This window comes from Alligator mississippiensis, chromosome 4 (assembly GCF_030867095.1).
Source record: "Alligator mississippiensis isolate rAllMis1 chromosome 4, rAllMis1, whole genome shotgun sequence".
NCBI lineage: Eukaryota > Metazoa > Chordata > Crocodylia > Alligatoridae > Alligator > Alligator mississippiensis.
The window spans coordinates 156625606-156653502 of record NC_081827.1 but is presented as its reverse complement, the minus strand read 5'-3'; the positions used below and the strand labels follow the sequence as shown (position 1 = coordinate 156653502).

The following is a 27897-nucleotide window of genomic DNA, read 5'->3' as shown; positions in this document are numbered from 1 at the left end:
TTTCTGCTTTTGCACCTCAGGTCTTTCCTCCTCTCTAGCTCTGCCATTCCCTTTCCCAGCTCTGCATTGACTTGCCTTGAATAGACCCTGTTATTCCAGTCCTGGGCCTCAGCCCTTGATGTGCAATTTTCCCTTCCTTAAACACAACAAACAGTTCATGCATTGAGTTTCAGCTTCAAAATGAACAGCACACTAATGGGAAACTCTTCTGTTCAGAGGATTTCCAGGGCTTGCAACTTTCATTCTTTGGTTACTTTGAGTTATATGGGTTTTGCTTTTGTTTTCCATCTTGAATCTGAAAACCAGCAGCTCATCTTTGGTTCCCTACCTTGGACCATAAACCACAAATTCCTGGTATCCTTTGGATGGCTTCTATGAACACTCAGCCCCAAACCCTGAACACTGAGAGGGGGCTCAAGCTGCAAAATGAAGACCCAGGCTCCAAGGTGACCAACATCTCAGTTTTAATTCTGGTCCAAAAGGTTCCAGAAAATAATGAAACCAGCCCTAGCCAACTGGGCCCCAGTGCTGCCTCTACCATAGGAGCCCTAGAACTCATTTTTCAGTATCTGTGAACAATATAACTGGAGCCCCTTGATTCAGGATTCATTATGAAAATTATCAGTGCTGCAATGTACATTCACCTCTTCCACTAGCCCCAGGGTGCATCAATGTTGGTGGAGGAAATAAATGTGTAATTTAACTAATGGGAAACTAGGAATGAGTCATGGGAAAGGCAGCTGGAAACAAAGTATTTGTGGTACTGTATGGAAAATCTGGTTAAGGAACTGCTTGGGGTTGGAGAAGGGGATATCACCCAGATAAATGATGAAAAACAGGTGAAGAGATGCACTGCCCATGTTACCTGGGAGATGAGGGCTTTGGTATAGGGGTTAAGAAGGTGCAAAGCAGAATTGTGTGAAGGATGGTGCTGGCACAGCATAGGGTAATGGCGTGGCCGAGGCCCTCTGCTGATCTGGAATTTGGGGAGGTGGGGCCCAGGTCTGATCCAGCAAGTTGTTCATTGTTTGGTGGAGCAAGTTGGGGAGTCAGTATGATCATTGATCAGTAAAGGAGAAGCCAGTGAGGGACAGAGGTGGAGGGAGGTCAGAGAGGCCTGGTGTTGCTGTGGTTCAGACTTGGTCCGGCAGGCACTTGAGAGTCAGCCTGAGGCACAAGGAGGTAATTTAATACAAGTTTCCTTTCATTCATTTTTAAAGTGACCAACATGCATCCAGAGAGCCTAGGCAGGGCAGATGGAGGGTAAATGCCGCCCTGCCCCCCCCCCCGCCCGCAGGACCTGGACTGGCTGGAGCCCTGTAACCGCTGATCTGTGACTCCCAGAAACATGCTATCCTTGAAAGGACCTTTGCTGGTGACAAGGAAGCCACCTCTACCCTGAGCATTTGTGTTTCAAAGGTGGTAAGGAGTCATCCGTTCCCCAATAGTTAGACTCACCTTCTTCCAGCTGACTGAATTGGACAGAAATGCTCCTCTCCCACAGTTAATGCATTGCTCTTCACAGTTTTGAGAATGATTGGTTGCAGCTGAATAGATCATACAGTACAGTGGATAGGTGCCCAATGGTTCTTACTCCATGAGTCACACAGATGCCTTGGACTATTCCCTTGAGATCCATGGTCTGGATGGATCATCAGAAAAAAAAAAACAAGGACCTTCCTTCTCCACCTTGATAATGCTAATGTAAGGGGTGCATCACAGGATGTGTGAATACAAAGGCACCAGAGCTGTGACAGCAGGGAGAGAGGGAGTTTGCACAATGCTGTGGCCTGAGGCTCTGGAAGTGCTGGAGGTTCTGGAGTGAGGCGTGCATGCTGCAGAGTCCCTCTATGATTCAGTTTGGTGGGGGAATTTCCAAACTGCGCGCGCGCGCGCGCGCGTGTGTGTGTGTGTGTGTGTGTGTGTGTTGGGTGGGGAGGAAGGGCAGGGAGGAGATTGTAAAAATGTTGGTCAAAAGGAGGAGCCCTAGAACAGACTGCAAACCCTGGAGCTGGCTGTTGGCTGTGCTGAACACCTAGCAGTGCTCTGCTTTCAGTTACACCATGGCAAGCCTGCTGTCTAGGAGTTTGTCCTTTTATTCCATATGGCTGAGAAGGTGCTTCATAAGGGCAGGGGAGGAGATGGGGGGGCATTAAGTTATGTTTGCACCCTCCTGTTTTTGGGCTGTTGTTGGGGCTGGAAAATCCTCCTGGCATAACAACAGCCCAGGGGCTGCTTCCCCACCATATTTATTGGTCACTGCATATCTATTGGCCCTACCCTACCTTGGGCAACCCACTATATTTATTGGCCCTGCCCTACCTTGGGCTTTCCCTATGTCCTGGAGGTTCCAGGGGCAGTGCAAGTCTGTCTACAGCACTCCAGGGTAGAGGCCAAGAGCCACCCAGCTGGCATGTCTCCACTGAAATGTACACAAGTGTAATCAAAGGCTTCAAAATTTCATGATCCGCATGCTCATGGGGTCCACACAGGAAGCCAGAGCAGTGTCTAGAGTGCTCTTTATGCACTGACTTGCTCTGCTCTACATTTCTTGTGCATTCAAGCCCTGGCAGCAGGACTTGTCCCTGAATGAGACCTCGGCTCCCAGGCACAGGCTGAACTCCAGCTGACGTGGTGGTGTGGGGGATGGATGGATGCTGCGCCATGCTTGTCATTATATGACAGTCCCTGGAAGCACAGAAGTGCCACAGCTGGTGACAAAGGCCTTTAGGAGATACCCATAGCCTATAGTTTTGCCTCTCTGCTCTCACTACAGGGGGAGTGCCAGATACATGGCCCAAGTGCATTGTACTGTGGGTAGGTGGGTAGGTGCAGCTGGCATAACCACCATGTAGGGCACACCTCAGAGCACCGGTGCCAAGATGTGTGTGACAAAGGCACCTTTCTACCAACCTTCTTATCACAGGAACAAAGGCCACAGAGCTGCAAACCTGTTATCTTCACTCATCAGGTTCACATAGGAACAAGAAGTAGTTGGCGGGGGGGACACTGAGAAAGAGTGGGGGTTTGTAGATGGCACGACAGTGACCCAAGGCTAAGTACTACCCCAGAGGGCAGGATCCTGATCTAGATGGGGTGGAGAGGGGAATGGGGGTGTGACATCATTGTTAAAAAGGGAAAGAGTTCCTTCATGATTTGCTTTTCCAATAGAGAGCCCCCTGGGCCCTTTAAGACCTGGGCTGAGGATATAGTAAACATATAATCTCCTCTAAAATCCCAACCCCGTGATACACTCCACCCCCTTCCCCAGATTTCACTGACAAAGCACCCTTTGAAAGTATTATTGCAATTTGCCAGAGCCAGGCAATTTAAGCCACCTTTCATCTCTTGGCATGCTGGCAACCCCTGGTTTCTGTTAGAACAGTCTTGGGCCTGCTTTAATTTATGCTCTGCTTCCCAGACACCCCATGGATCTAAGTAGCTGAGAAAAGCCCCAGAGCAGCCACCACGGGCCCTCCCTATCCACAGTCCACCCCTCCCTTCATACCTTCCACCTTCAGCATGGCCCTTGTGCTGGACAAGGGTAGCAGGGTTGCCTTCTTCCAGCTCTGTGCTAACCAGGGAAGCTGCCTGTGTATATAGTTGCTTCTACAATGAAGTGGTGTAAGGGGGAACTTAGTGCAGCAGGAAATCAGGTCCCTCTCTGCCCTTTCCTCCACCACCAATGTGTTTCAAGCTCCAAGCCTGGGGAGCCCACTAACATCCAAGGCAGTGAGAGGGGAAACTTCTAAAGGCTGAGAGTTTGGGTCAGTCAAGGATCCCTCCATGGCCTGTCCTTGAGTGCATGGCATAGGGCAGGAGGGCTCAGGTCTCTTCTGGGGGATGGTGGTGCTTCCCAGGTGCTCATACACATGCCATTTCACAAGACCCATCAGTGTGAGGGTAGAGCGCTGACAGTCGAACAGAACCAGTTGCCTCTCTCCTGCCACCTGGATCCCCTGCTCTGAGGGCTTGGGTTCGAACGAGCCACTGGTCTCCCCTAGTGGGGAGAGGTGGGGGCTCCTTCTGGAGCAAGCTGTGTACATGCAATGCTGCTTCCAGGGAGCCAATGGGAAGGAGAGCTGGACAGGAGTTTGCTGCTGTCCTGCTAGGACATGCTGTTCCCAGTCAGGATCCCCTGTTCACTCCATGAACCCTGCACGGCTTCCCTTGGCTGCTCTTGTGACGAGCAGTGAGGGAAATAAATAGATGCAGCGTTAACTCAAACAGCTCAAAGAGGGTTTGCACATGAGTGGGCACAGCCAGCTGGACAGTGCCAGATGCAATCCAGGCTTTTCTTATGCTATTTGCTCAGTGTAGCCCGCTAAAATGCAGCCACTTCTGGGGTGGAACCAGATAGTTGTTTAGCACCATATAGCAACAGGAATCCTGTGTACAGCTGAGAAGGAGAAAGAATCTGTAGCATGCAGAATGGGATTATATGAGCTATTACACATGCCAGCATTAACTGTTTTTTAATAAGGGTTGCCAGGCATCTTGCATTAAACTTCTTGTTCAGAAGGGGAAGTGACACCTCTTGCAGCCCTGCCATAGGCTTGCTCCTAATATGAATGTGGAGAACCTAAAGAACCAGCAACCCTTTTTGGGCCCTGTAGGAGGTCTCCCCTCTGAGTACTAAATGTGCCCAATCCTACCGAGCTTCTAGGAGCCAGGGGGAAGGTGCTGAAGTAACATCACTCACCTGAGCACATCTCGCCCTTGAAGCGGATGCAGGAGAAATCATCACACTCGCAGTACTTGCCCGTCACCTTGCCAAAGTCGCTGCCGTGGCAGACGCACTGGCCACAGATGCACTCCCCCCTTTGGCTGCAGAGGGGTTGCCCCTTCTGGGGGCTGCAGTTGTCCTGCTGTGAGGGGTTGTACTCCTCCTCAGAGCACTCACAGTGGGAACCCAGCCAGCCCTCGTAGCAGCTGCACACACCACACTCAAAGGTGCCATTGCCCTGGTTGCAGATGGAGCTGTTGGGCTCAGCATTCTTTTGGCAGCCACAGTCACAGACAAAATCCACCTCTACAGTCAGGCTGTCCTTGAAGCCCACGGGCTTGATGGTGAAGGATTTCTGCCGCTGTTGTGGGCAGCCCCGTACTTTGGCCTCAATGCTGAAGCTCACCTGGGTAGGGAAGCCCAAAGGGGGAGAGGTCAAGGTGTGGAACAACACCCATTGGGTGGCCTGGCCCAAGGTCATTACTGCCAGCCAGGTCTGTTCACGCTTGCCAGGATTTAGGAAGACTGAGCACAGGGAGATGGAGCTGCTCGCTGTGGAGGCATGGAGAACTGCTGGGTCTATCTGCATCCATCAGCCATAGTACAGAATCCTCCATTGTATCTGTTCTAGCCAAGTCCTGTCTCTTCTTGGCCAAGGCAGGAACCCACCAGAGTATGAACATCTCCTCCAAGTGCTGGTTCCAGTTGTGATTCAGAGCAACTGGGCAGTACAGGTGGGGCTGGGATTTGGGAATGTGTATAGAGCAGGTGCCTGGGATCAGCAGAACATGTGTCTGGACTCCCCTTCCCCAGGGCTGCCCCCAGTGTGACTTACCGTGTCACCTATCTTGAGTCCAACGCATGACTTAAGCCCAGGGATTACTTCGTTGTTCAAGCAGGTGGCATTGAAGGAGAGGGACAGCTCCTCAGGCAGGTCCCGCACTTCCAGCTCTATCTTGGAACGGATTTTCTGGAAGAGTAAAGGGAAGAAAGAGCAAGGTGGAGACTGAATTCCAGGAAGGCTTTCAAGATGCCACCATGCTGGCAACAGGATCCCTGCACTCCCTGCCACCAGCACCATGCCCTCCATTTCCCAAGACTCGGATGCAATGCTCTCAGAGCAGGTGCAGCAAGATGTATGTAAACCAAACTGGGCAACACTCTGCAGCTGCTCCCAACCTGTGCTGGATCAGATGCAGTGAGCAAGTGAGGCAAGCTGAGTGCCCTTATTGGAGGTGACCTGTGTTGTGTGTTTGGGAAAAGGATCAGTTGCCCAGCAGCCTTTCCTGGGCTGCAGACAGATCAGATAGGGGGCCAGCCATCTGTTTAAGGATAGGGTTGCTGGCATATGGGATGGCTTTGCTTTCTCTGTGCCTCTCTATATGCACATGAGGTGGCAGGTGCTCCCAGCTGGGTCCTGGGAGGCTGGAAGTTTATCTTGATTGCTCAGGGAGCACATTGCAAGAAGGTTAAAGCAGACAGAGCATGCACATGACTTTGGAGCTCACTGATGCCTGGGCAGTGATGGCTAGGGTCATTAGGAATGGCAGTCCCCAACCCCATCTGCTCTTCTGCATGGGATACATGTTTCTTCTGAGGAAAGTATAAACTCCCTAGGAACCACAAGCACCAGCCCCACAAAGTGCCTCAGGTGAACCTAACACAGTCTAGTGGCTGTTACTGTAGTGCTCTGGCTGCTGAAGCTGCAGAGTGACTTGATGCCAATGTACCATTACACACTCACCCCATAGGACTCCACAATGAGTTGCAAGACGTTGCTGGAGTCTCCAGACAGGGTCCCCACGGTCGTGCCTGGAATCAGCTCACTATAGTTCTGGTAAGAAAACACACAACATCCTAGTCTGCTGGGGAAGGTGAGAGCACAAAGCTGAGGCCTGTGGGGCAGAGCCCTTAATTACTCGACCCATGGAGAATGTGGATTCTGGCTGGGCATCAGCTCTGCATTAGCAACCTCTCCCAAAGCTGCGTCCCAGCTGAACACCTTGAAGATCTGCCTAAAGCAGTGGCTCTCAACCTCTTTAGGCTCAAGGCATCCCTCCTTAGACTTGAGGCACCCCTCAGAAAATGCCAAGTCTTAGCTTTCGCTCGTTTTTTGACTACGGGAGAAAACAAAACAATTCTTCCATTGCAAAGAACACAGAAAGACCACAACAGGGAGAATGATTTTAACACTGTGCATCCCTTTTTGAAATATCTGGGTTTATCTTGTGAAGTATGTTTACATACCAGACAGTTCTAAGGTTGTGTGGCACCCCTAAAATGATGTCGAGGCACCCTAGGAAGCTGTGGCACCCATGTAGAGAATCACCAGTTTAAAGCCTCCTTGCAGGGTACTTGCAAATGGTAGCAATGTGATTGCACTGGTGAACGTACTGGAGCAAGGGGAGCTGGGCTCTGCTCCCTGCCTGCTGCTGCATGACCCTTGTTCAGCTCTCAGCCACCAAATGGGGATAGCAACACTGAAATGCTACAGTTGGAGAGCAGAGTGCTCTCAGAGGCTCAGCAGGGGTTATGGGAGGTTCTTTGGGTTTAGCAGACTTTGGAGCTCCTCCTCCCTCTGCAGCTAGGACTCTTCGTGAGGGCTATTTAGGCAGGGCAAGTTTGCAGCTGTAGCCATTACTGAGCTTGAACCCTGGCTGTGATGGCCTTTCCCACACCCAGAGCACTTGTGTGCCTGAGGAGAGGCATAGCTGAAGTGAAGAATGCTCCCATGGGCTTCAATGGCCTCTCCAAAAAGCTGTGCTTCCTCTGCAGCCCTTCCCACTGTGCGACACTGGCTGGAGGCTGTTACCTGGTAGAGGCCTACCACAGCCTCCGTCACGGCAAAGATCAAATTGATGTTCTTCTGTGAGAGCTTCTCAGTCATCAGGCCCAGGGAGGGGTAGTCCTGCAGAGACAGAAATGGGGGCACTTGGAACTCAGGCTTCCATGGAAGCCTGCATGCCTGCTACCTAGCCCCCTAATCTATTCCCATACCACCCTCTCCCCACCCCAGCACACTCCAGGTTTTCTTTCCATGAATACAGGCTGGCTAGTAGGAGGCTTGGGTGCCAGCAGGAGTTATGTGCATGTGTAGCAACCTGTGCTCCCTCTTAACTGCCTGTCTTGGCAAACCTGGATTTCACGGCCCAGTCTCTCAGTCCAGCTCCCATTGACATGTCTGTGAAAGCCCTGCATTTGGCATTGTTAACGCAATGGGGTGAAGCTCTACTTGCACATGTACACACGGACTTATATATACATCCCTGCACACATGCACATGCCTGTGCATCCATTCATGGGTGCACGCACCTATACAAGACACATCTGTACAGAATTGTGTGGTTTGGTTTACCTACTGCTAATGCTCCTCAGGTCTTACCAGCTGCTGTTTCTACATCTGTACATTACCTTGGGGACCCCAAAAAAGTTTCCTGCGTCTACAGAAGGGCCATTCCTCCATCCCTCCCAGCACGTAGGTCATCATGTTTACCAGTGTGGTGGATGCTGAGTAGAGGTTATCTTGGTTAATGTGGCACTGCCCATCATTAGGTTGCACGATGCCTGCCAGCCGCCCATCCAGTGCAATGTGGGTCTTGGCATCTGTTGTGAAGACCAGCAGGTGGGAAGCATCATTCCTCCAACCAATCTTCTCCTGTGGGAAGACACAGGAGAGGGTTTTCAGTGCCCTCAATGTGGTACTGCCAGGGGACAGTTTATTACTACTATCACCTTCGCTCTGTTATCAGCTTTTCCAAAGGTTTAAAGACCTTACCATAAAGAACCTGGCACTGGTTCCCACAGAAGCCTGGGGTTGGTTGATGGCTGGTGTGCACCAATTCAACATTCACATCTCTCCATCTTTCACCTCTGCTCTAGTTGCACATGGTGCTGTGCTCATCAGACGGAGAGATGCTGTCTGTGAAGACCTGGGCCAAATATGCTTCTCCCCTCCCCTCCCAGCATCCCCCCTCTATCCTGATGAAGGCTCTTACATCACAGACGATTGCTTGGATAATGGCATCGAACCCCCCTTCCGGTGCATCACGGTTTCGTGAGACACTCTGCTTCTTCACCTCCTCGTTGAAGCGTTTCACTTGGTTTGTGAGTGCCAGGACATGCTTGTAGCCAAACATAGGAAGGCAGTCATACTGCATCCTGTAGGGACAGAGTTAGATGGAAGAATGTTTTAGTTTTGTAGCAGCAGAGAACATCGTGCCAGGGCAGCCTGAGCTACAGGGGGCATGGCAGCATATTTATTAGTAAAATAAATTTCAACCTTCTCCATATCATGACTCCTTGTCCACACTGGGACCACTAGCCCATTTAGCCAGAACCTGTTCCTGGTTCAATATTAAGAATGGCTGGGCTGTGGTGATCATGACTACCTCAGGGAGGCAGAAGGATTCAGCAGTGGGGCCAGCTGCCAGGTGCGGAGAAAAGTCCTGGAAGATCTAGGAACCACATACACTTCACCACCTTCTGCTCTTAGCAGCGGGTCTGGGCGCACCCTGGTTTTGCTAACCAAAAATAGTGGCCCTACAATTTATTTATTTCATTTAAATTAACAATAAGAATCCCTACATGACTCATCTTCTGCATAGAGGAAAGGAGAAAGAATCAACCACTCATGATAGACACTAATCACTTGCTTTTTGCACCCTGCGGTAGTGCTCAGGTACCATGTAGGTGGGTGTGGGGTGATCTGAATAAGGGAGAAAATAAAAATAGGAGATGAGGTGTTTGGACAAGTTTGGCACCATTTCTGGGTGTGGAATGCTTGAGAAAAATGTTCTGGAGCTTCTTGGAAAATCTGGCACACAACAACTAGGAGCTTAGTATTAGCTCTCTACTTAGTAGTACGAGGATCCTTGCAAAGAAAAGAAAAGCACAGACACGTGTGCACTCATTCATGCTCTAAGCAGCCACTAGCAGCAATAATTTAAAATATCATTGAAGATTTTGTAATGAGAAGACTTCAGCTTGTTTTTAAATCTGTCATAAAAGCAAAGCAGGCAGCCACTCATCATTTGTTTTTTTTCCTGTAAGGAACTTGAGAAGTGCCGAATTATACACAACTTATGGATCATCAAGAGCAGTTGCTATTGAACAATACAGAAACCAATACAGTGGCTAGCTGTACATGATGATAAGTTTGGAACCCTGCAGCTAACAGGCATGGGACAGTTTATTCCATGTCTTAGACAGTTAGAGACTGGTCTAGGTGCTGAAATACAAGGTTTTGCAGCCCTTCCAAAATGTGGGCTGGTGTTAATTGCAATTATTCTGGATAGACTTATAAACGTACATGTCTAATCTCTTTCCCCATCTCTCTACTTTTTGCACGGCTGTGAGTTCCCAGGTCTGATCATATCCCAATGTGCAGAAGCACTGCATTTCCTCATTTTGATTTCCCACCCTTTCATTCTGTTGTGTTATGCCTCATTCATATGTGAGTTCTACCTGGTAGGCACTCTCACTTAGAGGTCAAACTGCTTTGCATCTGCTCCTGTGCCCTCACTAAGGCTTAGCTCATAGCCTGGCCTCCTGCAGAAGTTAGAATCAGCTGTGCCAAAGAGAAATAATTTAACACCATCAAGAAATGTTACTCCAAACTTTGTTTCAATAGGATCCTTGATTGATAATAATACTTGGCTTTGGGACACATGTTGGTGACAGGGGGGCCAGCAATGGCTGCATTAATGTCTAGGCTGCCACTGTTGCCCACTCTACCACCACTGGATCTAGGACTGGCCCACAAGGCCCTTCATGGTCTGGATCTGGTCAGTGAGAAGCCACACAGTTTGGATCTGGTATAGGGCCCTGGGTAAGTTTGACACTCCTGCTTGATGCAGTAATATAAAAAAGCCACTTCACTTCTGTGGGCACTGTTCTGTAAAATGGGAGAAACAGAGCTTACTGTTTATGTCAGTGAAAAAATGAAACAACTGTTTTATTAATGTCATTATTTTACAAATGGTGATAGGTGCAGAAACATCAAGGGTGCAGCATCCAGCCTTATTTTCACGTGTCCAGATTGCACTTATGTCACTGCACAACTGCACTTTTTAGCCCTTACACACAGCTTGGATTGCATTTGCACTCCATCGCTGCATTTATCCTGTGCTTTGCTTCTGAGCATGCTCAGAAGGATGCAATCTAGTTATCCAGGCTACCCTTATTCTCTCTCTTACTCTTAGCAGGTAGCCTACACCTAGATGATCACCAGGAGTGGAAACAGAGCCCAAACTGTTCTGTGTGCCAATTACGTGACTATGTTAGTCCAGCATAGGTATGTAAAGGTGAACCAGGGTATAGCCCTAAGTGTCTTGCTCAAGGTTCCATCATTAAGCAGCAGCAAACCCAGGGATAAAACCCTCCCTTTCTCTGTTGAATATATCAGGACAGTTTCTTGATTGGCATGAAATGGCAAAGCTCTGTTGATTCATGCCAGGTGCTAGGTCTCCCATTGACATTCCTATGTCATAGTGTTAATTATCTTTCCATATCTATGGCCTCTCCGATCCCTTTGAAATGGATGGAGAAACTCTCATTAATTTTAGGCTCTTAGTAGGACTTACTCATAGCAAGGATTGTCAATGGCTTCCTGTGGTGAGATGTACATGTACGGTGATATGGGCTTGTCCACAAAGGCCCCAAAGCCAATCCGCAGGTTGCTGGTGAGCTTGCTCATCTCCTTAGCTAGGTTGGTGCCCAGGTTTTGGATGTTACTGAGATCATCCCTCATGGAGTTAGACAGATCCATCAGGTAGTAGATGTCCACTGGGTAGTCCTCCACTTGGCGCACTTGGACAGAGAAGATTTGGGAGTCATCTGAAATGGAACATGATAGCAAAGTGAGAAACTTCCTATAGATTCATGGGAGTGTCATGGGGAAGGAGAGGGTTATGAGATGAAACACTGTGTCAGGGGCACATCTGGGATGTAGGTGTTCAGGTCACAGCCTAGGGGATCAGGAACAGGCAAGGTTGGAGAAGCAAGGATCCAGACTAATCTGTAGTCAGGGGATCAGGAACAGGCAAGTCAAGAAGCTGAGGTCTGTAAGGGACTGGCACATAGGTAGTCACTCTGGGTATAGCCACAGGCCAATAGGTGTGTGTATGTTAGGAACAGGGGACAAAGATCCAGACCAGTGCCATTAGCCAAGAGGTCTGTAACAGGCAGCAATAACTGCACATGATGAGGACATGGGTAATTACCTAGGACAACCAGGAGCTGGTTGTCAGAGGACAGGAGTCTGGAACCATGATGAAGTCAGGAAAAAGGGCCCAGAAAACTAGGAATAGGGCATTAGAAGTCCAGAACTAGATAGAAAGATGTCTGTCTTTTTGAGCAGCCTGCTGGGCACTGAAAAAGATGTTGCTTAAGAGCAGGTAGCCACACTCAGTGGGCAACTGGAGCTTGGTGGGGGTAGGTAGGTCACTGGCAACCAGACTAACTAAGGTAACTAGAGCCAGCTGGTGACAATTTGGCTACCCTGATGCCCTGGCCCCTGTTATTGTGAGTTAGATTATAGAACCAGATGGAGCTAAATCATAGTCTTACTAGACAGGAATCTCCTATGCTGGGCAGGGAGTCACCCTAACTAGGGACAGAAGTTACATATAAATGGGTTTAAGTCAACAGAAACTGGTTTAAATCTGTAACAGAACAGAAGTTCAGTACACATAAACCAGTTTCAAAATGGCTGAAACTGGTTTAAGATAGAGCTGGTTGAATGTAGTATCAGAATTAGCTTATTTGGGTCAAACCAGTTTATGAAACTTCTGTCCCAGACCCCTTTCTGGCTCAAGTTGAATCACAGTCCCCTGGCATCCCATCATGCTTTCCAGCCCTGTCCTGGGCTGTGCTGTCTGCTCCAGCATAGAAGGGTTGGGGAGAGGCAGGGACTGCCCCCCACTTCCCCCCAGGCAAACCCCAGCTGGGGTCTGCGGCCAGGGGGAGCTGGGGAAGAGCTGCCCTACCCTGCCCTGCCCTGCTACAAACTTACTGCTGGCTGCGATTGTAGACTACAAATCCCAGAGGCACCTGGAAGCAGGAAGAGGAAGTGATGAGCAACCCTGCAGAGCTCTGCTGCTGTGAGTCTGGACTGGAAAGCCCAGCTTGGGGGCAGCAGGAAGAAGAAGCAAACATACAGCCCATGTTGGCTACATGCCAGAGAGCCATGCTCAAGCACTCCCCAGTTTCTGGCCTGAGACACTGCAGGTATGTGACTGCATTTCCTGAATCAAAAGTGAATGTCTGTCCAGCTGTTTCTCAGTTTAATCTTTGCAGCTTAGACTAACCTGAATCGATTCAGCCTCAGGTTTTTTGACTGTCTGTACTTAGCCCCTAAGTAAAACACCAAAAAGCGCAAATCATGCACCAAGTAGTATTTATGTTAGGGCATATCCCTTATGAACTTCAGTGCTTTGAGGCTCCTACCTGTATAAATGCATCAGTATTCCTAGGTAGGCACAGGTCATTCTTGATTTGATAGCTGTGGGTCATGACAAAGAAGTGAACATGAGATGAAAATCATGTGCCCACAGCACAAAAGATGCTCTTTGAGGCCTACAAAATCCACATAGCCTGTACAGCCTGGTAGCAACGGACAATACAGATTGAACAGAGGGTGACACCTGGAATCCCAGGCATTTTTCTTATGTGCTGGCTGGTATAAGGTGACATAAAATGCTGTATGTGTTTGTCAGGGACAGCATTAGTTAGAGTAGAGGTGTCAAAGTTGTCTGGCCCCACAGGCCAGACAAGTGATGCAGACCAGTCCATGGGCTGGATGAATGGTGTGGGGCCAGCCCCATGAGCCAGATCAGGCCCACAGATTCCCCGCTCCATGCCCTGTTCCTGTCTGGGCCCCAGCAGGAAGAGGTCCTACATCCCAGGCTCTTGGCTGTTGCTATGAAAGCCACAGGAAGTTCCCCATCCTCATCAAGCCCGTAGGCTGGATGACCTGGCTCTGTGGCCTGGATCTAACCCACAGGCTATACGTTTGATATCCCTAAGTTAGAGTGACTGATAGGGGACTGTTCCACATTAAGCATTGATCACACTGACTATAACGGTAAAATGTCCCTGTTCCAGCCACCAAAGAGCTAGTGATGGTTGGGAATTATTTGATGAAACATCTTTCACTGAAAAATACTAGTTTGTCAGAAACATTTCTGGTGAAAAGTTTGTTAAATTTCCTGTTTTGGGGATAAGAGAAAGGTTTGGAGCAGACCTATTTTGACATTTATAAATGAAAACAAATTTGTTTTTAGTCTGAAACAGCTTTTCATTTAGATATGTCAGTTCATATATAGTAAAAGCATTTAAAACACAAGTCTGGAGAGAAACAAATATATCCAAACTGAGAAAAAATATTTTTGATCAACCTAAACTAATTTTTTTTTTTCAATTTGCAGATTTTCAAGATTGTTTTTTCAGGCTGATTCAGAATGGGGAAAAACACGCAAAATTTTTGAATTTCCCAAATGAGGAAAACCATTTTGGCTGCTTACAGATGTTCAAGAAAACCAAAAGAAGCAGTGTGTTAGTTTGACCTGTCTCCACAGAGTCTGTATAGATTGAATGCTTCAGTGGGGCTTTTTGGTGCTTTTATCTAAAGCCAAGTCAATCAGCCAAAAATAAAGCACCAAAAAAAAGCCCTGCTAAAGTGTCTGGTCTATACAGACGTTAGGTGAGCCAGGTCCAATTAACACGGTGCCTTTTCTGGGCATGTGGTGGGCTCAGTGCAGGAGCGTGCAGAGTTTAAAGTGCTGCTTTTTATTTAACATCTGTAAGCAGCTTGTGCCCAGCTCTAGCAAGAACTGTTAATGGTGGAGAACCAAAATGTGCCAGGTGCTATACTGACATGCTGCATGGAAACTAGCCAAGTTCTGCATAATGGGCTAAAGCCTTGGGAAGCTGATTACTCCTGTTGCAGGATGCAGGGCATGGCTAATGAAACTCCTTGTTTTATACTTCAGTATTGAGTTTCTTGCTTCAAGGAGCCCATAAAATACCTGCTCTGGGAATGAAACATATTTGGGCAGAGATGGTACCAGACCTGGAGCAACAAGGCTTGGATTTTAATCCCATTTCTATCAATCAATGACCAATACTGAGTAAGCCATATCACCTTGGGCTCTTTGTCAGCACATGGGAACAAATTATATTTGAATACTTGTGCTAATTTTCTCAGACCCTGTGGATGAAGAACTCCATATAAATGCTAACAGCTCTGCCAAGACTTGGGGCACTTTACTTTCACATTGATTTCAAACTGATCTCTACTGTCTCATGTCTTTGGGCGTGAACCCTTCTGAGGTCAGTTCCAAAGATATGGGTGAAATGTTTTGCCTTTATTAGCCATGGGCATCCAGGCTCTGGTTTTCAGTGAGGGAAGGGGATAGGTGCCAATCTTAAGACTTCAGGGGTTGACAGAATCCATTGCTCTGTTGAGTTCTCCATATAGGAATCACTGACTGCTGAATAATTTCAGGGGGGAAAGATGCAACAAGTGCTCTCTGGCACTGGTGGAAACTGTGAACAAAAGGCTCCTCACATGAGATAGTCACTCAGAAATCCCAGGGATGATAGAACAATGGAGTCACACCCAAGAGTTGTTAATCACATTGCTTAATGAACTGACTGTAAGGACTGGGTTACAGGCAGTCTTGCCTATTGGCTAGGCCACTGCTGGAGGACAGGAGCCAGAGGCAGAATCCAAAAGCACCGAAACCAAAGGGGAATTCCAGGAGCAGAGTCTATGTTACAGGCCAAGCCAGGGTTGTAGAGTCAGAGACCAAATTGACAAATTCAAGAGGTAATTCCAGGAACATGATTCAAGTCACAGGCCAAATCAGGGTTCTGGAGTCAGAAACTGAGTTATCAAAGCTATGTGGAATTTCTCACCAGCATCCAGAAACAGAACCGAGCAGGGTCAGAAGCCAGAGAGACAAGAGTACAGGGCCCAAAGAGGATAACCACAACAGACCTTCAAAAATGCTGACCAGCCTGCAGTGTACTGCTGCATGTGGAACTAGAGAGGGAGGCTGCTGTCCCCAGCAGTCAATCAGAAGGCTCTAACAGTGCCCAGCTGGTTCATCAGCCAGGGTGGAGCTGCCAGTTTCATAGATTCATAGATGTTAGGGTCTGAAGGGACCTCAATAGATCATCGAGTCCGACCCCCTGCATAGGCAGGAAAGAGCACTGGGTTTAGATGACCCCAGCTAGATGCTTATCTAACCTCCTCTTGAAGACCCCCAAGGTAGGGGAGAGCACCACCTCCCTTGCGAGCCCATTCCAGACCTTGGCCACTCGAACTGTGAGGAAGTTCTTCCTAATGTCCAATCTAAATCTGCTCTCTGCTAGCTTGTGGCCATTATTTCTTGTTACCCCTGGGGGCACCTTGGTGAATAAAACCTCACCAATTCCCTTCTGTGCCCCCGTGATGAACTTATAGGCAGCCACAAGGTCGCCTCTCAACCTTCTCTTGCGGAGGCTGAAAAGGTCCAGGTTCTCTAGTCTCTCCTCATAGGGCTTGGTCTGCAGGCCCTTAACCATACGAGTGGCCCTTCTCTGGACCCTCTCCAGGTTATCCGCATCCCTCTTGAAGTGCGGCGCCCAGAATTGCACGCAGTATTCCAACTGCAGTCTGACCAGTGCCTGATAGAGGGGAAGTATCACCTCCTTGGACCTATTCGTCATGCATCTGCTGATGCACGATAAAGTGCCATTGGCTTTTCTGATGGCTTCGTCACACTGCCGACTCATGTTCATCTTGGAGTCCTAGTGGACTCCAAGATCCCTTTCCACTTCTGTGCCACCCGGCAGGTCATTCCCTAGGCTGTAGGTGTGCTGGACATTTTTCCTCCCTAGGTGCAGCACTTTGCATTTCTCCTTGTTGAACTGCATTCTGTTGTTTTCTGCCCACTTGTCCAACCTGTCCAGGTCTGCTTGCAGCTGTTCCCTGCCGTCCGGCGTGTCCACATCTCCCCATAGCTTTGTGTCATCCACAAACTTGGGCAGAGTACATTTCACTCCCTCGTCCAAGTTCCTGATGAAGACATTAAAGAGTATCGGTCCAAGGACCGAGCCCTGCGGGACCCCACTGCCCACACCCTTCCAGGTCGAAACCGACCCATCCACCACGAGTTCGAGTTTCTGTCAGGTTTAGCCAACTGGGCAATTAGTCTTGGCTGGGATGCTTGTTAGGACTCTGACACTAATGGGAGGTGCTTAAATATTACATTGTGGAGAGCAGGCTAAGAACCAGAATAGGACAGAAGCAAGGGACTTTTCATTTCCCTTATCCCTAAATGGGCTTTAATTGGACCTGGAGGTCTCCACACAGCTATTTCAGAGGTCTAAAGCTAGGACCTAAGTGGGCAGCACGGTTTTTCTTTCTCCAAAAGGAAGAGGAAAGCCACCACAGGTCTGGAAACTGCATTCTGCAGGCTAGCATCAGCAGATGTCACACTGCCTCATATAGGACTTATCTCTTGCAAAAACTCTGAGGCTCCAAACTACTGCAAAACCTTCCAAACCCCAAGGCTAGGGACAGACATTCAAAAAGTCAGAGCCTGAATTGATTCAACCTTTGCAGGTTACTCTAACCTGCCTAGGTTAAACTGGTTAGTAACAGCACAGTTGTCCCCCTTGGATTGAGAAAATGTGGGCACATGCCTGCAGTTGCTTAGGCCAGGAGCCTGGGGGCACTAGAGCATGCCCTCGGTTGCAGAAGAGCTGTGATGGGGTGTGTGGCCAGTTGGGGCTGAACTGGCCAGAGAGGGGTTTAATTCCCCCCAACCCCTGTCCCACCAGCAGGGACCTGAGCTGGGTCTGCTGGGTATTTCACTGTTCACTGCTGCAGTGGGGCCCGCTATGGCCACTGAGGCAGAGGGGACAGGGAGGGGGGTTATTCTCCCCTTTACCCTGAACTGCGCCCAGGGGATCACAGCCAGGTCTGCCTGCCTCGACTGCCACTGCCGCCTCCGAGTGGCAGAATAAGCCCCCTTCTGTCCCCTCCGCTGGACGGAGGGAGAATAACCCTAGTCCCTGCCTCCCCCAAGGGGCCCTGCCGGCCAGTGTCTAGCCCCGTTAGGTTGGGGCTGGCTGGGGTGTGGGCTCCCCTGGCCAGCTCGGAGGTGCTGGTAGGCCCTGAGCCAGGCAGCCGCTACCGCCATGCCCCCTGCCCTGTGCAGCACCCAGGGCTGCAGCTGCACAAGCAGCTGTGGGCTGGTCGGGGTGGGGGGGTGTTCTGTCCCCAGCTCCTGCTGCCATGGCTGTGCCATGCCACTCTGGGGTGCGGGGGGGAAGCTTCTGTCCTGTGTGTGGAGGTCTGGCTCCAGCTCCCAGATGCCTTGGAAGGCAGAAGGAGCCTGGGTGGAAGGCTTCAGTCCAGGGGCTGCAACCAGAGCTCCACGCATGGGGCAGAAACCACTGGGCTGAAGCTCCCCCCACTCCCATCCCCTACTGTCTCTCGGAGAGGCTCAGGAGCAGCAGGAACGGGTGGGCGAGTAACCACTGCAGGCCATGGGATCTGGCTTCCTTCTGCCGGGTGCCTTCTGTCTTCCAAGGTGTCTGGGAGCTGGAGCCAGAGCTCCACATGCTGGGGAGAAGCTTCCTGCCCCCCCGAGCGGTGGGCCATGACAGTGGCAGCTGGGGACAGAACAGCCCCCCGCCCTGACCATCCTGCAGGTGTGTGGGGTGACATGGGGTGAAGAGAGCCAGGTATTTTAGTGTGTTTAAGTCAGAGGTCCAGATATTTCCCAGATACTCAGCCTTGCAACTACAAATCACCCAGGCAATCCTGTTCACCTGCCTCAGCCATTTGGGCTCTGAGTGAAGGAAACTTACCTCCTCAACCCCCCAGGGAAACAGGATAGCAAATTATCTGATGGCCAAACAGCCCAAGACAATGGAGGATGGGAATAAAAAGAACTGTTCTCTTGCTCATAGGATTGCTTGAGATAAGGGGAGCAGGTCTTGTTGCAGAGGGACTGCAGCAGGAAATGCGTTGGGAGGATGACAAGAGAGATCTCGGCAGGGGATTGTGGTTAACATTTCCATTGGAAGGTGCACAGGACTAGATGCAACCTGTTATCACAGAACAGCCTGCTCTGCAGCCTGCTAGAATAGGGAGAACATTTTCAGAAGCAGCTTCATGACTGAGAAGCCTAACTCCCACTTTCAAAAGCTATTTAAGCACTTAGGAGCTGAAGATGTCCTGTGATGTATTGTGCATTAGCCATTATATATGGTACTGTTTCTTCAGATGGGGTTATGCTATGTGCCTCCCTAGGCACCATATTTTTTCTTTGGTTCTTGTTCAAAGCAAAGTTGCCAGCCATATAAGCTGTGTGGAGCACTCTCTTGTGAGCCAGTCTAATCTCTCCACCTCTGTGGAGCTACAAGATAAAACGGGGTGGGCAAAATGCGGCCCAGGGGCCGGATGCAGCCCACCAGGCCATTCTATCCGCCCTGGGGGGCCCCTAAAAAAATTTAGAAAATTAATATTTATCTGCCCCTGGCTGCCTGTCATGTGGCCCTCGATGGCTTGCCAAAACTCAGTAAGCGGCTCTCCTCCTGAAATAATTGCCTGCCCCTGAGATAAAACAAGGTTGGCTGACCTTCAGCCTTTAGTTCAGCTGACTTCAACTAATTCACTTCCCAGGACCTCAGTTTCCTATTCTGTGGGTGCGTCTTCACATCACCCTATGGCAACATAGCAATGTGCATGCTACAGTGACATAGAGATCATGTGTGTCTACATGTGATCGCCAGCTACATTGGTGTAGCAGCGTGCTCCCTGGCTATGGCTGCAGCGACATAGCTGGGAAATTTACCCGGCTGCAACGCACACAGCACAGTAACAGCCCATACTGCGTTGTGTTTTAGTACTTCCAAAATAAAGTACCAAACACGGCTCCATAGCAGCATCGCGATACGGCAACATGTAGATGCTTCCTGTAAAGTGCAGCCAAATGATACTTTTGCAAAGAGCTTTAAGATCTGCTGACAAAAAAATACTATCTGAGCTAGGTGATGGTTAGCATGTCAGTGTAATTTAGGTTTCCAAGTGTGCATTTGAAAACGAGAAGGGTGCTTTTGAAAATGGAGGTAGTTTGACTCCAAGTCAGTAGTGCAGACCGAGCCACCCTACAGTGGATCTCTGGGATGGATTGATCCCAGCTTCCTGGAACAACAGAATGATCTTCCCAATGATGAGGCCACAGGGCAGGATGGTGCTTTGCATATGCAATTCGCACCATGCCACGTGGCCCCCAATCCAGCCACTCTGGATCGCTCAGTCACTCCTCCCAGTAAGCAGAGTCCAAGGCATTTTGCTCAGGCAGAAGAGGCTCACCCAAAGGTCTCAGGCTGCACTTCCATTGCCAACACCCCCACAGGCAAACCCTTCCCTCAGGCCGGATGGGGATCATTTGGCACCTACCTGATCGTAAGATGAGTTTGATTCTCTGGGGGGTCATTTGGGTGGCAACGGTGTCTCCAGAGCCAGTGTCACTGAGTGAGTCATTCTTTTCAACTTTGATGCTGCTGACTGGGAACTCGATGAAATCCAATTTGCAGCCATTTTGTAGGAGGTTCTCTTTCCAGTCACAGCGAGGAGTTCCCTGCCCTAAGTCCTGGGAGAGGAAGGTAGAGAGAGGTGTGAGGTTCTGAAGTAGCCAACTGGGATTACACTTGGTGCGTTTGGGAGTGGGGCCATGACTCTGTGACACCTTATCACAGAGCCCAAGATTAAATGGATCACCTTTGGGCACTATACAGGAGCTCCGACCAGTGGAGGGAGGAGAGACAATCTTCAAAATAGATGGGTAATGAGTGCTCCTAGGACTGCTGTACCCATCTCACTGGCTTTCCCAGCTCATCACCCCCACCTACACAAAATGTCATCACTCCCTCTTATCAGGCCTGCGTGATCTCCACTTCCTTGGTGCCAAACTCCCTGTCCTCACTTCTAAGCCTCTTCCCCTGCTCTGGCTTTGTATCACCTGTCTTACGCCACCCTCATTCCCTTACAAACCTGTGCACCCAGCTAGCCACAGACCCACTGCTGACTTTGCCCATTATATCCAACACACCTGCAATGCCCTCCCTCATACTTTAGGCCTCACAGCATCTACCAGGTCCCTCCTCACTATGCACCATGCCCAGAAACAATTATTCCTCTTTAAACAGGTTTGAAAAGTCATCACATCTCTACCACTCATGAGGCTTGGATACCAAAGTGGCATGACCATGGGCTTGTCTGTACTGTGCCAGCAGTTGGTCCTGGGGCATGAGACAGCACTGAGCGTACACTGCCTATAATCTGATCACCTGAGTCCTCTGACAGACCCCGAAGCTGGATGTTTGCCAGTCAGGTTGCTCTGGCCTTGTCCCCCTTGCCCATTCTGTGATCTTCCAGAAACTGAAAGTTCAAGAGTGGGAGCTACAGATGATCCTAAAGCAACCCCAGTGATGAACTTCTGATTCTTGGGTGGGCTGGGTGTGTTCAGCCCTATCCTCCTCAGGACACATTGCTGCCAGGACAAAGACCAGCCCTGTAACTTCTGTACTTTTTTCCCCCTGAACCTTCCTGCCTGTGCCCTCCCTTGGTGTCCTGTGTGGTTTGACTGGGTTGCACTGTAAACTCTTTGGGGTCCACAGCTTCAGGCCTGGAGTCAGTTTCATTTGAACATACTCTTCCACACGAAAAAGCATCATTGACCTGTTTTACAGATAGGGAAGTTTAATATCTTTGACCCACAGCTCCTGCTCTTCTGCTTCAATGTTAGACATATGCTTGTCTAGGATTGTTTTGACAGGGATGACCCTGCCTTGAGCAAGGGGATGGACTAGACCTCCTGAGGTCCCTTTCAGCCCTGCTTTTCTATGATTCTGTAATAATATGCTGCATCTTTTTCATTTGCTCTTTGTCTATCCTGTTTCCTTAGGGTATAAGCCAGGGCTGGGAGAAAGTTGAACAACGAGTTCTGTTCCATTTAAAGTTTTGGACCTACCAGTAAGTCAGAAAAGTCAGGTGTTTGCTCAGTTCTACTCTGATCTCTACCAGGAAAGAACAGTTCCAGAAACACTTCCTTGGCTAGGGACAGACATTCAAAAAGCCTGAGCCTGAATTAATTCAATCTTTGCAGGTTAGTTTAACCTGGCTAGGCTAAATCACAGGAATGGCTGGTAAAGTTAGACTGGTGGGGCGGTGGAGCGTCCCATGGGAGCGGGGGTGAGGGGGGGTTTGCAGCCGGCCAGGAACAGGGTGGGGTTTGCAGCTGACCAGGAGTTGGGGGGGGGGGGTGTTGCAGCTGGCTGGGCACTCCAGCCGGTAGCGGGGAGGCTGCAAACCCTGCCACTTCCAGCCAGCTGCAAAGCCACCCCCCACTCCTCCCCCACTGCTGGCTGTCTGCAGATCCTCCCGCTACTCCTGTGGGATGCTCCACCGCCCCACCAGTCTGAGTTCACCATCTGCACCTACTGAATCACTTTGTAACTCCACAGACATCCCAGACATGCAGGCACATGCCTGCAGTGGCTCAGGATAGAAGCTGGGGGGCGCTAGAGCAGCCCACCCTTCCCTTGGACAGTACTGAGCTGAGAGGCGTGTGGCCAGGCCCCAGTTGGACACTCTGATTAGTGCAGCAGGGAATTTATAACAGTATTTATCACCCCTAACTCAGTGTTTAACACCCCATTAAGAAAACAACAGAGGGACATTCCCAGCTACCTGTTGATTCTGCCTTTGTCCCAGCTGCCACAGCACGGACCGTATCCAGCATGTGGTTTGCTAGCTAATACACAGACACCTCTCAGCAAGGCAGAGGGGAGAGAGGAATTCCTGCTTAACAGGGAGTGGTAAGGGGGTAGGGGGAAGCAGTCCCTCTCTGCTAGAGCTGTAGCCAGGGAGCAGAGGGGAGGGGCAAGACCTGCTGTGGAGCAGAGAGCCCCACCCAGCCCGGAGAGGATGCAGGGATGCTGGGGTGTCTGGTTTATCTTAAACCAGCAAGGGGTCTGGGACAGACATTGCATAAACCAGTTTTACCCAAATCTGTTAAGTGTGATATTACATTCAACCAGGTTTATCTCAAACTGGTTTCAGCCATTTTCAGACTGGTTTATGTGCACTGAACACCTGTTCTGTTACAGGTTTAAACCAGTTTCTGATCACTTAAATCAGTTGATGTGTAACTTCTGTCCCTAGCCCTTGTGGGACAGAGACCTCAGGGACAGCAGGAAGAGGAAGCGAATACACAGCCCATGCTGGATACATGCCAGAGCACTATGCTTTAGCACCCCTGTCTTCTGGCCTGAGCCACTGCAGGTATGGCTGTATTTCCTGAATCAAAAGTAAATGTCTGTCCAGTTGTTTCTCAGTTTAATCTCTGCAGTTTAAACTAACCTGCAAAGACTGAATTGATGCAGCCTCAGGCTTTTTGACTGTACATAGCCTGTGTATTTACAGCACTGATGACCCCCACTTTGATTGGGGGAAGAGGTGAAAGATTTGTGTTTACTCTTCTCTTTGCACATTTCAGTTAAGCAAAAATGAGAAAATAATTTTCTGTTTCAAAACCTGAAACTGTCAGTCAAGCAGTTTTTATAATAAATAACTGAGAAAATGGGGATGCCTTCAGCCCTGGGTGCTGCAGGAATCATGGAGGCCACATACCGAACATTAGCCCCCACAAGTGCAGAGCATGGGTGGGGATGGGTGTTTCTTCACCCTGGGAAATGGAGATCCCCAAAGAGGGGGAATGAAACAATGGCTGACTTGCACAGAATGACAGGAAGCATGTACCTTTAAAATACCCATGAGGCTTCTGTATTTGCAGCAAATCATTACAGTAAATGATCTCCCTGTAAACAAGGAGTGAGTCCTGAAGCTGGAAGTGACCTTGTTTCTCTGGCGCCTGTATTGCCCAGATGGTGGATGGGAAATGCCAAAGCGCTTCTTGTTTGGAGAGTACGTGCATGAAGCAGAAGGAACAAGTCCCCTCTGTGCACCTTTTGCTGGGGTCAGAATTTAGGCTGGTTTAGATTTTCAAAATGAGGTCAGCTTTCACTGAGGCACCAAACCACAGTGTGACCACAGTTTCAGCTGGGAGGGGGGATGCAAAGCTCCTTTGTAACCTGAAGGAGGTGTATAACCATGTCACTGAGTGGCTGGCCCACAAGACAACAGTCTACTCCTTCCTGCAAGCAAACGGAGTGCCTTCTTTATTCACAGGGTACAGACTACAGTCCCTGCCACTGACTTGGTTTTCTGTGCATGCATGGTTAAGGCTTGTTATGCCTTGGTCATAGTTTATTACTCTGGCTTTAGTTTCCTGCCACTTTAGAGGCCATGGGATGGGGACAATCTCGTCACTGTTGGCAACTGTTCCCCAGATGAGTTTGACTCTGCTCTCCCGCTAGGAGCAGAGGAACTGCCTGACCAGACCAGACCGGGTTTCCCTCTTGAATAGTGGTCAGGAGCACTAGCTGCTTCTGAGAATGGTGAATGAAACCCTACAATTGGCACTTATGGAAGAAACTGGTGCAGTGCAGCCTTCGCCCTGACCCCAGGGAACTAGAGATCCTGAAACACCAGGGTAAAAATCCCTCACTCTGGTAGGGTTAAGATGATGGCCTCTGGGAACACTCCTGGCTCCAGGAGCTCTGCAATATACTATCCATAGTGGACCTGCTGCTGGAACATGGAAGAGCCACAATTTGAACACTGACAGGCAGTGGAGCTAGAGCAGCCAAGTGGGCTCCTGTTCTGCTCTGGCTCTGATTTCCCTGGGTAAAGCAGGTACCAGCGTGCAAAGCCAGTAGCTTTGCATAAGGGAGGATTTGCAAAACCATGCAGAAAGAGCCTCTCTTTTGTCTTCCTTACAACTCCACCCTGCTCCACCAGAAACCCCATCTGAGCAAGAAACCAGACAGTTAACAGGACAGTCTGTTTTATTAAACAGAGTTCCTGAGAAAAACCCAGGCTAATCTCTTAACCCCAGTTTCCCCCAGGCTGGAGTTTGGGAGGAACAGCACCAAAAAAGGAGTGAAAGAGATGGAATAGCAACATAATTACTGGAGAGGCCCTCAGTCTCCCCTCAGGGACAGGAAATGGAAATGTTTAGCTCATTGTGAATCGTCAGCCCCCTGTTTCTAATCTGAGAAGGTTTCCTTGTTCTTCCCTCCCTCCTGGTTTCTAATCCGAAGGGGCAGGTGTTGTCAGATGCTCTGGGTCTGCTGAGACAAGGTTCCTTGGAAAGATAAATATTGAAAGTATTCCACCCCTGCCCCTACTGCTGTGACACGAACTATCAGGGACAGATACAGTCCGTGTCTGTGGCTCCCTATAACTACTATGTCTCTGTGTCTCAGGGTAGAATTTCTATGAAGAACCCTCTCCATGGCTTCCCACTATATGTGTTTAGAGGAACAGAACATGCATCTCGCTAAATCTAAAAACATATGAGCTGTGCAGGCCTAATTTTTTTTTGCAACAACTTTAGGCAGGTGAAGCTCCATTGACTTCTGTGGAGCAATTCCTGATGTAGAATGTTGTAAGTGAGGTCTGCTCCTGGCCCTGTATTTTTACAATGGGCTTTGGGACATCTCTGAGCAGAAAGTTTTCAAATATAGGATCCAAACATTCCCCTGAGTTTGCGGTGGTTGGATTCAGCCAGGCAGATTGGTTTGAGCTACGAACTTGGATCTGAAAGTCCAAGGGATGAAGCTACTTTATCACTTTAATCCAATAAGTGGAAGCACATCAGTGGTATTCTCCTGTATAGAGGCCCCTGGTTCACAACCATTGTGGTCAGGCAAAGACGGGACCTTTAACACCCTGGCTGGGGATTGCACTCTGGGATTCTTGTAAATGGGCCTAAGTTGCTTGCCCCTTTCCCCACTGTAGCCAGTCCATGACTATCAGACAAATCTTTAGCAATACCCTTTGCCTTAGAGCTGACATTTGGATGTGGGCCTGGCCATCCTCCCTTCCTCCTGAGTTCACAGAGGAAGCTTTTTTCCTGATGATGAAGGGGCAATTTCAGGTCTGTGCCCTTCCAATGAGATTCCTAGTGAATGCCTAAGGAAGCCCCTTTCCCATCCCTCTAGAAACACACTCCAACCAGGGCTCACGAGACTGTTGTCTGCTAACCAGTATTAGATTTAAATGTAGTTGCTACTGACAAGCGTTGGTTTAAAACTGGTGAGCTATCAGGGAAGACATTAACATTGCCACTTATTGCCCCCCTGGTTGTTCAGTGCTCACATCCCTTAGCTCAGGGGTCAGCAAAATATGGCTCATGGGCTGGATATGGTTCCTTGGTCTCACTGGGCAGTGCTGGGGCACCCCCATCCCGTGCCAACTTGAAGCTCGCCCTGGGATACCCGCATGGCAGCAGCAGCCCCCAGCCTTGTTGGCTTGGTATGGGGTGAAGCACTGTGGTGCAGGAGCAGTGGCAGTGGTGGAAAGCCTGATGATGGCACTGTGTCTGGGGCCAGGGCCAGTGCCAGGGCCAGGGGCTGGTCTCCATGAAGACTGTGCACAGCTGGGTGGGGAGCTGCATATGGGGCTGGGGGCTGGTCTCCATGCAGACTGGCCCCTGCCTTGGACACAACACCCTGACTGGGACCCCTGCCACTGCCTCTGCCCCCACACCGCTTCACTCTGTGCTGCTCCACCTTATGCCGAGCTGGCAGGGCTGGGGGCTGCCACTGCCACACGAGCATCCCAGGGCAAGCTGTGGGCTGGCATAGAACAGGGATGCCTCAGCACTGCTCACACCCCCCAGGCCCAGCCTGGTCATGGCCACTGCAACTGGCAGGGCGTGGAGTTGCCACTGTCTCCAGGTAACTCATTTACAGCTGGTCAGCTGGGTATGAGTTCAGAACAGGGCTTGGACTCTAATCACTAGAGCAACAGTGAGAAACCTTAATCACCCTGTCCCCAACCTTCTTTAGTGCTGTCTCTTGAATTGAGACAACAGGTACAAGCAGGACCCTGACTTGGCAGGCAGCAAAAATGGGTTCTAACTCCAGCTTTGCTATGGGGCATTTGTGAGCATGTTGCTTCCCCTCTCTGCTCCTTAGTTTTCCCACCTGTGAAATGAAGATAATCATTCTGCACTGCAGAGGTCTGTTATTTGTTTTCCAGCAACTAAAGGGTGAGGTTCAGGCAACCAGGGAACTAGGATTCTCTGCTGAGCTTTTAGAAAAAATACATTCCTGACCCAGGCGGCTGGTTCATGCAGCAGACACCCCACACTCGAGGGGCATCCTCCCCCTAGTCTGATGCACTTGCACAGCTGTTGAACCAAGCCGGGGGAGGGATGGTTCAACCTGCCTCCTGTCAGCAATTAATTTACATCTTGAAACCAGAGGTTTTCAAACCTTTTGATCACTGCATGCAAATGTTATGAATGGTTATTAAGTCATCCATCCCTTTGTTAAATCCAGCTGCAGTCTCTGACTTGCTTCAATTGGGGATTGCCTGGGCAAAGCAGAGCTTTCTCTGCCTGTTTCCTTGTGCAGGTCCCTGCCCTTTTCTTTCCTGGCCTGCTCTCTTGTTTTCATAGGATTTCCACAGAGCTGGATGACCTCCCTGAGGGAGGGTTACAAGAAAGTGTAACAGGCACATGATTTTGTGGATTAATCTAAAACACGGCAATAGACATTAATAATCAAGCCCAGGTCACAGCCTGTCTCTGTGGCCTGAAGGATATTTATGGTCTGATTCTGCAAACGTTATTAAAGCAGAGAAGCTCTTTGTAATACTTAACTCCGTAGGGCTGCTCACTGGGCAGCATGGCTCCTTGCTGTAACACTGGCAGAATCCCTCTCCAGCTCTGGTACAAAGCCAGGACTGAATGGAAATGATTGAGGATCATGGCTTGTAATACAAATGCTGGGACTAGAACTAATTGTAGCGAGAGGGGGAAATATAAAAAAGGGCACTGTCCCTTTAAATAGAGTAGGCTGCAGGCCTGGGGACCCAAGGGGGGGGAAAAAACTTATTTGCTAAATTAAGACAATTCAGCCCAGATGTTGGGAAACCTTGGGTGGTTGAGCAGGGCTTGCAGAGTCTGAGGTTCTGGGGGCTGGCTGCTGGCAGTGGTACAGCTCCTTTGCTAATTGCCATGTCAGTACGTAAACAC

The 27897-nt window shown here is 49.6% G+C and overlaps 1 protein-coding gene across 2 annotated transcripts in view; it reads right to left on the bottom strand.

The window, feature by feature from the left end:
- Positions 1 to 27897, bottom strand: part of ITGB3 (integrin subunit beta 3) — a 58059-nt gene that overhangs the window by 11185 nt on the left and 18977 nt on the right. For both annotated transcript variants that reach the window (XM_059726832.1, XM_059726833.1), the window contains 8 exons: positions 20187 to 20379; positions 11308 to 11560; positions 8722 to 8884; positions 8220 to 8381; positions 7539 to 7634; positions 6471 to 6560; positions 5562 to 5696; positions 4703 to 5132 (listed from right to left, as the gene is read on the bottom strand). In XM_059726832.1, coding sequence (XP_059582815.1) covers positions 4703 to 5132; positions 5562 to 5696; positions 6471 to 6560; positions 7539 to 7634; positions 8220 to 8381; positions 8722 to 8884; positions 11308 to 11560; positions 20187 to 20379 — 1522 coding nt within the window. The remainder of the gene's footprint in view (positions 1 to 4702; positions 5133 to 5561; positions 5697 to 6470; positions 6561 to 7538; positions 7635 to 8219; positions 8382 to 8721; positions 8885 to 11307; positions 11561 to 20186; positions 20380 to 27897) is intronic.